Raw genomic sequence first — 9,422 nt, 5'->3', positions numbered from 1 at the left:
TCATAGACACATTGGCTACTTGGACAGTACTGTGAGAATCAACCCAACAGTCTCGAGTTCAATCCCAGCAGTGTGCAAATTTATTTATATATTTTATTTTATTTTATTTTTTGGATTCACTTGTCTTGTGCTTCATTTTTTTTTCTCTGCAATATTTCTCATTTAATAAAAAATAAAAAATAAAAGATTTGTTTTTTGCTCTTTCTAAATATGAAGTGCACACATTGCAATATTAATATACGTAGAGATGAACTCTTGGAATGTATTTCTTGTGGAGAAAAAAGCCACTATCGTTGCTTGAATATAACTAGTGCAGATTTTCGTCAGCACTTGAGTGAATACAGAGATTCTTGGCAATGCGTGAACTGTAAGAATATCACACGCAGGATGCGAAATGATGATACACCGATAAGGTCTCTTAAATCTGGACCACACGACATGTCTTGCGATTCCGAGGTTATGCAAGCTCATAATGTTTTAGACCAGTCTGTCCTAATGCCGTCAAACCCAATACCTAATAATTTTTCATTAGATGATATTTCGAAATTATTAGATACAAAGCTGGAGACTGTTAAACTACATCTTTCCAATGAGATCGTTTCAGCAATTGATAAATTAAAATCTGATCTTGCTCATGCAACGGACTTATTTGCTGGACGTATCGCGGATTTGAGGCAAGATGTAACTACCATTGAAAATCGTGTTGTTGTACTAGAGAATGAAAACAAATTGCTTCGCTCTGAACTTGCATCTATTAAGGAGTCTACTGCTTCGAATAATGTGTCTGCGACTATTGACTCCATACTTCAGCTTGAAAGCTCCCTTAATGATCATGAGCAGGGAACTCTAATAAATGATATCGAACTTAGCTACATACCTGAATTTGAGGGTGAGTCGCCCATACACATTGCCCTTGCAGTTGCTAAAAAGCTTGCAGTTGATGTCGTTGAGTGTGATATAATCAATGCCTCTCGAGTTGGGCCTAAACCTAGGTCCTCAAATGGACAAGGAAATCGGCCACGCCCTTTAGTTGTTAGACTTGCGAGAAGAACCCTGCGGGATACTTTCCTGAAGAACGCACGCATCCGTCGAGGGGCTACCACTGATGACTTGGGCCTGCCTTCTCATGTTGGGAGAGCTTTCTATGTAAATGAGAGACTTACCAAAAAAAATAGGGCCCTCCTGGCTAAAGCCCGTGAATGTGGTCGTAACTTACAATGGAAGTTCGTGTGGTCAAAAGATGGGCGTATATATGCAAAACGTTCAGATTCAGCTCAATCTCAAACTCACTGGATAAGATCTGAGAAGGATATTGAGCGGGTTTTTGGTGCAGGTTTTAAACAGCTCAATTAGCCATTTCGCCATTTTTGTGAACTATTTCTACTCTTCTTTAAATATCTCAGTAAAAAATTTACCTTTTATTTGGATTGTTTGTTATTCAGTTACTTTTGAAATGTGTAGATATGGTTTTTACCTACTTACTTATGTATCACATTTAAAATTATTAATTATCAGTTCATTATTGTATAATAAGCATGTAATTGTAAACTATAAAATTGTGTCAAAATTTGTCGGTGTTCAAGTCTGTCTGTATACCCATCAATATTTTAGTTATAAGTCTGTAGTTAATTATATGATATCTGTATCACGCTCTCTTAATAATTTAATTTCTCCTATATTCTTACTTACCGGGTTTTTAAACAATTATACACTAATCAAAGTCATCATAAACTCACTCTTAAAAACACAAGCATATTGCAATGATTAGAACTAAACATATTAAATTAGGTCTCTTAAACCCGGGTTCAATTGTAAACAAACATGATGAATTTATAGCTGCTATGTCCAGAGAATCTCCGGACATAGTTGCTATAAATGAAACTTGGATAAGAAGCGGCCAAGAAGGCTTAGCCCCCCAGGTACCAGGTTATGAGTTTCGCAACTCTCCTCGTAAACACAATCTCAAGGCACGCGGTGGTGGGGTCGGGTTTTTTTGTAAACTAGGAATTTCTTTCAGAATTTTAACTTTTCCTGTGATTGATGATACAGTGGAACAAATGTGGCTATCTATACACTTAAATGGGAATCGTTTAATAATTGGAACAGCTTATAAGCCTCCTTGGGTTAACACAGAATTGTTCCTAGATGCGTTGACCTCCTCAATCAATTCGTTTAATGACTACAGCTATCTCCTCCTAATGGGTGATTTTAATATCAATTTATTGAATGAGCATGATGGGAAAACTTTGCAATTAAATCAATTTCTATATTACTCCGGTCTAAAAAATTACGTGCAGTCTCCTACACATATCACTCCTCATAGTGAATCGTTAATAGATCTTGTATGTACAGATGCCCCGGTTGTGAGTATAGTTAACCATCAAATTCCTACATTAGGAGCACATTCCTTCATTGTAACAGAGCTTAAAATTAATAAACAAAAAATACCGCCCAAATATATTAAATACCGTCCCCTAAAAAATATACCTATTAGTCCATTTAACTTTGATTTAAGTTCTATCAACTGGGATATTTTATTAAAGCAAGTTTGCGTAAATGATTCTGTGGAATTGTTCAATACTATAATTATTAATCTGTTTGATAAATATGCTCCCACCAAAACTTCCATGATCAGAAAACCGCTTCCACCCTGGTTCACTAGTAATTTGCAGTTCATGGTTTCTTTACGCGATAAAGCACACCGGAAATTTCAAGCTTCTAAATCAGATATGCATAAAGAAGCTTACAAAAGTCTCAAGCAGTTAGTTAATTGTGGTTTTTTTAACGAAAAGAGGGCATTTTTTAATTATAATATTAATAATAACATAAACAACCCAAAATTATTATGGAAAAATCTAAAGAGATCGGTTCTACCAAATTTTAAATCTAACACATTAATACCACATACTTTTAATGACCCCGACAAAATTAATACTCATTTTCTTAATGTTCCAGGAGATGACAGAGCAGACATAAATACAGTTCACTATTTCAATTCAAAAAAATTCTCAAATGCTACATTTTCTTTTACAGCTGTTAGTGAAGACAGCATAGCTAAAATTATTTTATCAATTGACTCTAATGCTGTGGGGTCAGACGAAATTAATAGAGATATGATCATTTTGACATTACCTCATTCACTAAAATTCATAACCAATTTAATCAACAGATCGCTTGCTTCAGGTATCTTTCCCTCTCTTTGGAAAAAAGCTTTAATTCATCCCCTCCCTAAGGTAAATAATTGCTCAGATCTTAAGGACCTACGTCCAATTAGTATTCTGCCTTACCTGTCGAAAATACTAGAGAAAGTAGTCCAAAAACAGCTTGTGCATTATTGTGAATCAAATAATATATTTCCACCTCTTCAGTCTGGGTTCAGGGCTAAACATGGGACATCAACAGCTCTCTTTGATGTTATCGATAAAATTCTTGCATCTCAAGATAGGGGCTGTGGAACTCTCCTTACTCTGTTGGATTTCTCTCGTGCTTTCGACAGTATTAATATTTCCCTTCTTTTAGCTAAGCTTTCGTACTATGGATTTGACTCTAACACCATTGACTGGTTTAAAAGCTATTTGGAAAATCGTACTCAACAAGTTCTTTTACATAGTCTTAACGGCAACCACATACTTTCAAAACCTATGAAAGTCACTAGAGGAGTACCTCAAGGAAGTATTTTAGGACCTATTCTATTTATACTGTATACAGCAGACATTACACACTCAATTAAACATTGTCAATTTCACTTATATGCCGATGACCTACAACTACTCATTCCTATCAGCAGGGATAATTTTGACCAGACTATAAAGAATCTTAATTCGGATTTAAATAATATTTCATGTTGGTCTACTAATAACTCTTTGGTATTAAATCCGATAAAATCTAAATTCATGATCGTTGGTTCCAAAAAACAGGTCAATTGTTTATCGCAGTTGAAACCTAAAGTTTGTATCGATAACTTACCTCTCGAATGTGTCAATCAGGTGCGCAACCTTGGTATTGAAATGGACAATAATTTGAAATTTGAAGCCCATGTTTTAAATGTTACTCGAAATTGCTTTTATCGTATTAAAGTTTTATACAAAATTCGTGATTTTTTAAGTGTAGATATGCGCATTCGCCTATGTGAAACTCTAGTCTTGTCCAAACTAAACTATGCTCTGGCAGTTTATGGTCCTTGTTTGCTTCAAAGAACACAACGTCTCCTTCAGAGAGTGCAAAATGCTTGTGCACGATATTGCTTTCAGATTCCTCCAAGAACACATATTTCACCATACCTAAACATGCATAACCTACTTAACATGAAAAACCGTCAAAAACTTTACTTTGCCAGTCTCCTTTTTGACGTTATTAAATTTAAAAAACCTTCTTATTTATATGATAAACTTTTATGGAGGACCTCCAAAGCCTCGAGTGAATGTAGGTCATGCACAAATATTTTTTCTGTGCCTAAATACAAAACAGCCGCCTTTAGAGGAAGTTTTAGATTTCTTGCTACGAAATGCTGGAACGATATCCCGCCTCCTATTCGAAATTCTCAATCAAGGGACACTTTTAAAAAGAAGTTGAAAGCTTATTTTCTCGTTATTCAAAAACAGTCTACATAAATACCTATTGTTATTTTCTGTGTTTAATTCTGTGTTTAATTATGTCTACTATAAACTATAATCTACTTGATATTCATTAAAATTGTGTCCTTCTTTTACTTCATCTATATTCTACGTTTTATATATTATTGTTCTGGAAAGGATGTCTTTAACTTCTTCTACGTACTTGGCGTTGGCAATATAAATTCATAAATTACACATAAATTCATTATTACACACTATTTATTTTTTATTACTGATTCGTTTCCTCTCAACTCACTCAGCCGATTTTACGTTCTGACTGGCAAACTATGTTACATACTTCATACATCAAAATCTTCTTACTTTATTGTTATACTGTATAGCATAATTTAGTCCGTTCTTTAAAATTATACCTACTTTTATTAGTCACTCCTCTCTACTTATATGGTGCTGACAGAATAACAGCGTTACAGCCTCAGCTGTAACATTCATGCTGAGTCAGTAATCCTTTTCCCTGAGGTGATACAGATATAATATAATATTATTACGTCTACACAATATATTGTTTTACCCAGTTATACCTTGTTTTTAAGTTTTAAGTATTTTCTGTATCTAATGTACTGTATCATTTTTTTGGGAATAAATGTGTTTCTATTTCTATTTCTATATAACGTTCTAGATAACGATAACAAATAAGGACGTAATAAAAATAACAAATGCACTAATTATCATATAATGAAACATAACGCCAGGCTTCACGACTTACGCGTGCGTGACAGCGCTGTGTGAACGAAAACAAAGTGAAACATTTCATTTATTAAATCGAAATTAATATTCAAGCAACCAACACTGTGTGGTCTTGATACTTTTGAACGATTAGATCGTTTCAAACGATTATAGAATTGTACCTGAGAATGCTTTTTTAATAAAGCAGGCGCAGGCGTCGTCAATGACAACATATTTCGACCTATGTCAAATTAATCCTGTTACAAAGAAATGGTTATGACATGCGACAAAAATACTTACTTACTTAATCGCCTTTACAGTTTATAAACCTCAAATACGTTTTTTAATTCACAAAATAAATATTTTGAAGAGACTGCATCAAGGAAGGATTTAATGTATAAAAAGCATATTCTTTATCCTTTGTGACAATATTTTCAAATATCAATTGAATGCAACAATGCAACGTAAAAAGATGTGCATTGTACAATAAATTTTTCTATCGTTATTCAAAATTACATAATCACCTAGTTAAGTCGCATTGTAAATTATTAAATACTTAAAAAATAGCGTACAAATTATATTAATCGTTAAACAATACTATTATTATAATTTAGCAAAATAGAAGCACGTCTACACTGATAAAAATGACCAACAAAGTCACGTAAACGAAGACATTCTCACTATCAAAAATGTTTAAGATAACGCACAAAATGATTCATCCCCAGTTACTCTGTATTCGCGGGCATGCGCTCTCAGCCTATAAAAACAACAATGGGGTTTTAGGAGACGTAAAAAGTAAAAACAGTAGCAAGAAGAATTTATTATAATGGCCAAGTCTTTCAGAGAAGATACAATGCAGGCGTAGTGTGGCACATACATTTGTTCAACAGTAGCAAATTAGACAAAGACAATTGTCCTTAGTTCCATATAATATCTATTGACCCATTCTGAAGATATTTTAAAGGAAACAAAAGCTTTTGAAATTGTTTTAGTGCTTGCTAATTGTTATAATAGAACCCTGAATTCTGTTTGGACATAATTTATGTTTGTTATTGTCACTATTGATAGAATGTGTTGAGTTGTAAATTTAAAAGAATGAGATGGTTCTTATGTTTTTTTTTAATAAGAATAAATTAACAGAAACTATATCGTCGTTTAAAAATGAACACAGTGCGAATTAATTTTAGCTCGATTGTTCAATGAAATTCTTGTTAATAAAATATCAATATAAATTAAAATATTTGTCTATTTGTCTCAGTACTACTAGCGGTCTGCCCCAGCTTCGCCCGTGGTACATATTTACATTTTCTCTACATAAGAACCATCCTCGTACTTCAAGGAATATAATAAAAAAATAATTATCGAAATCGGTCCACCCGTTCACGCGTGATCCGGTGACAAAGGAAAACGGGTTTCATTTTTATATTATACAATGCCCTGCGGTTTCACCCGCATAGATAGCGATATCGTTACAGTGAAAAGTCTACTATAGGTCAGACTATAGGTTTAATTTTTAATCACATGAAAATCACCTTTACCCCGTCCCGCACTACGGCCTTTTTTTTTTGTTTTAGCGGGGAAATCTTTCATAGATACCCACTGCCTCCGGGGGAGGGGCCGTGGGTTATGTCGGATTCCTACCGACCAAAACCCCACTGTGTTCCGTCAAGACGCATATTGGTAGAATTCCTCCGTGACCCCGGCACTACGGCCTGCTCGAACAGTATACCTACTATTTTCTGTAGATTGACACTTTTAAAAATTCGTTATATCTTTTGAATGGAATATCCAATTCTTTTCATTATTTTGCTGGTATTGAAACAGTCTATAATAAAACATCATTTTATGGGATAAGGATTAATATATGTATATGGATAACATGGTTTGATTACTGTCGGCACTTCTATTTACTTTGAAAACGAAAAAAAGTTGTTGTAGTAACATAACTACTGAAGATGGACATATGGTATCGCGGACTTTCTTGTAGATATTGATCCATTCTATAATACCGTAGAACATTTTTTTGTTCTATCTTCAATAGATTCCGCAGCGCACGCGATGACAGAAGTTTTATTGAGGATTTTTTTACACCTTGGGTTACATTATTGCATTTTTGGTAAGGATCTCTAATTTTTTTGAAAATGCAATATAGCCTATGTTGCTCAGTAAAGATGCAGCTTTCTAATGGTGAAAGAATTTTTGAAATCGTTCTAGTAGTTTATGCGTGAAAACCATACATACATACATACATACATACATACTTACAAACTTTTCCTCTTTATAATATTAGTATAGATATAGATGACATTATGATGTGTTCTCTCAAGTCTAAGTGTAATGTCACCGCCTCTTCCGTCCCATATAGCAGTATTTAATAGAGACCGATTAATTAACGCCATAATTCAAGACAGTATCGATAATAAAACAATCAAGTGACAATTAAACAGTTCTCGTAAAAGGAATGTCTCTATAAAAGATCGAAGAGTATTAACATAAACATCGAGTTAGCGTCTCAAACATCTTCACGGGACTATTTGAATAAATTACTTCACTCACTTTTATTGTAGCAATAATTTTGAGGATTGTACTTCAAGTAAGAGTAATTTGTTTTATGTAAGTGTTGAGGTGAAGAAATGTTTAATAGAAGGAAAACTAAAATTACTAATTACTATGATAATATTGCTTCTTAAACTATGGCTAAATAGCAAGGCTAGCCACTCGCCTCGGCTCCACCTAGGTTATTATGAAATAAGATATAGACCAGGAGGGCCAGGCTACTCAGGAAAATAATGTTACTGTCTAATGACGAAAAAATGTTTAAAATTATTGATCCCGTATTTTAGAGCTTATTTCGTACTCACAACCAAAAATAGATCGGTCCTATAAACAGAATAAATTTATTAATTAATTTTTAAATACAAATGTATACTTAATTAAACATGCATATAATCACATACACCGTGAAAGCAGCTTTGTAATAGTCGAATTGTCATGTATAGCGCTATCTAAATACGAATCTATCCAATAAATCTTTCTAATTGGATAACGGTCAAGCATTATCTATCACGGTTGCGAATGAACATCCTATAATGAGCCATTAGCATTTCTTTACACACATTAAGAAAATAATAAAGGATACCGAACTAGGAAGGATGCGGGAACAAATGTTATAACATTTCTTTAATACCGTAATGTTTTAAAACGATGATGATGTATTTGATTGATGAGTATAGTTTCTTAAGAGCTTCTTGATTAGAAGGCTCTTTGTTATGAAACAGAGCAAATTATAATTATGAATTAAACAAAAATAAAATATATATTTTTACGAAAGAATGACGAACTACTGCATAATATGTATTCAGGAAATCGCAAGGTTGCAGTTTTTTTTTTTATTACTGTAATAAATATTTCTCCAATATCATAAAAATACATAAATTATAATGTTGACTTAGAACTATAAGAAATAGAAGAGACATCTTTACAATAGCCTATTATTCTTTTCAAAAACCTTTAAATAAACAGTAGCATAAAAATTTATTGGGGGTCAATATTTCTCGATGTATCTATCACTTTATCAAAGGCAACTAATGACCGGTCAGTCCATAGCCACTACTGTCAAACTAATGAGAAAATATACGCGTGAAAACCAATAAATTATAGACGCCGAATAAAATGGCATATTAATTGGGTATTAGAGACTTCGACACCTCACCAGCCATTCTACGTTGAGTTATTTGAATAATATCGGTATAATAGGGTGGGTGTAAATTTTTAGACCGCAGGCGATTTTTGGCGTGATACGAATAAATTATTGTGCCAGATTTTGGGTAATCTGGCTTCTGCCCAAGGCTCGTAACGCGTACGTGACTGTATGGGTTTCGAGTTTTTACGAAAACATTCCCATAATAGTAAGGACCTACATACTTTTATTGTTATTGTATGAAGTGTGCAGATTCATAATGACAGTGGCAGGACACTGCAAGCGAAATTGAACCCGCAATGGCTCTAAATTACACATCAGAACTGCCCAAACACAAGCATATCATTTAAACGTTTAAGGAAATCGGAAAAAAGGTAAAATTATTATCATAATTCCATCCGAGCCTGGCACAATTCAATTTGCTT

The 9,422-nt window shown here is 33.6% G+C and overlaps 1 protein-coding gene across 1 annotated transcript; it reads left to right on the top strand.

Annotated features, from left to right (window-relative positions):
• Nucleotides 1-387: 387 nt before the first annotated feature.
• On the top strand, nt 388-1,353 carry LOC149902985 (uncharacterized). The gene has a single exon (XM_090109708.1). The coding sequence runs from the start codon at nt 388-390 to the stop codon at nt 1,351-1,353; it is 966 nt and encodes a 321-aa protein (XP_089965834.1).
• Nucleotides 1,354-9,422: the final 8,069 nt, after the last annotated feature.

This window comes from Colias eurytheme, chromosome 14 (assembly GCF_061535395.1).
Source record: "Colias eurytheme isolate Ceu_HAF_F1 chromosome 14, ilColEury1 Martin Lab GWU primary, whole genome shotgun sequence".
In the NCBI taxonomy this organism is placed as follows: domain Eukaryota; kingdom Metazoa; phylum Arthropoda; class Insecta; order Lepidoptera; family Pieridae; genus Colias; species Colias eurytheme.
Note: the sequence above shows the minus strand (reverse complement) of the source record. Positions and strands in the feature narration are given on the sequence as shown.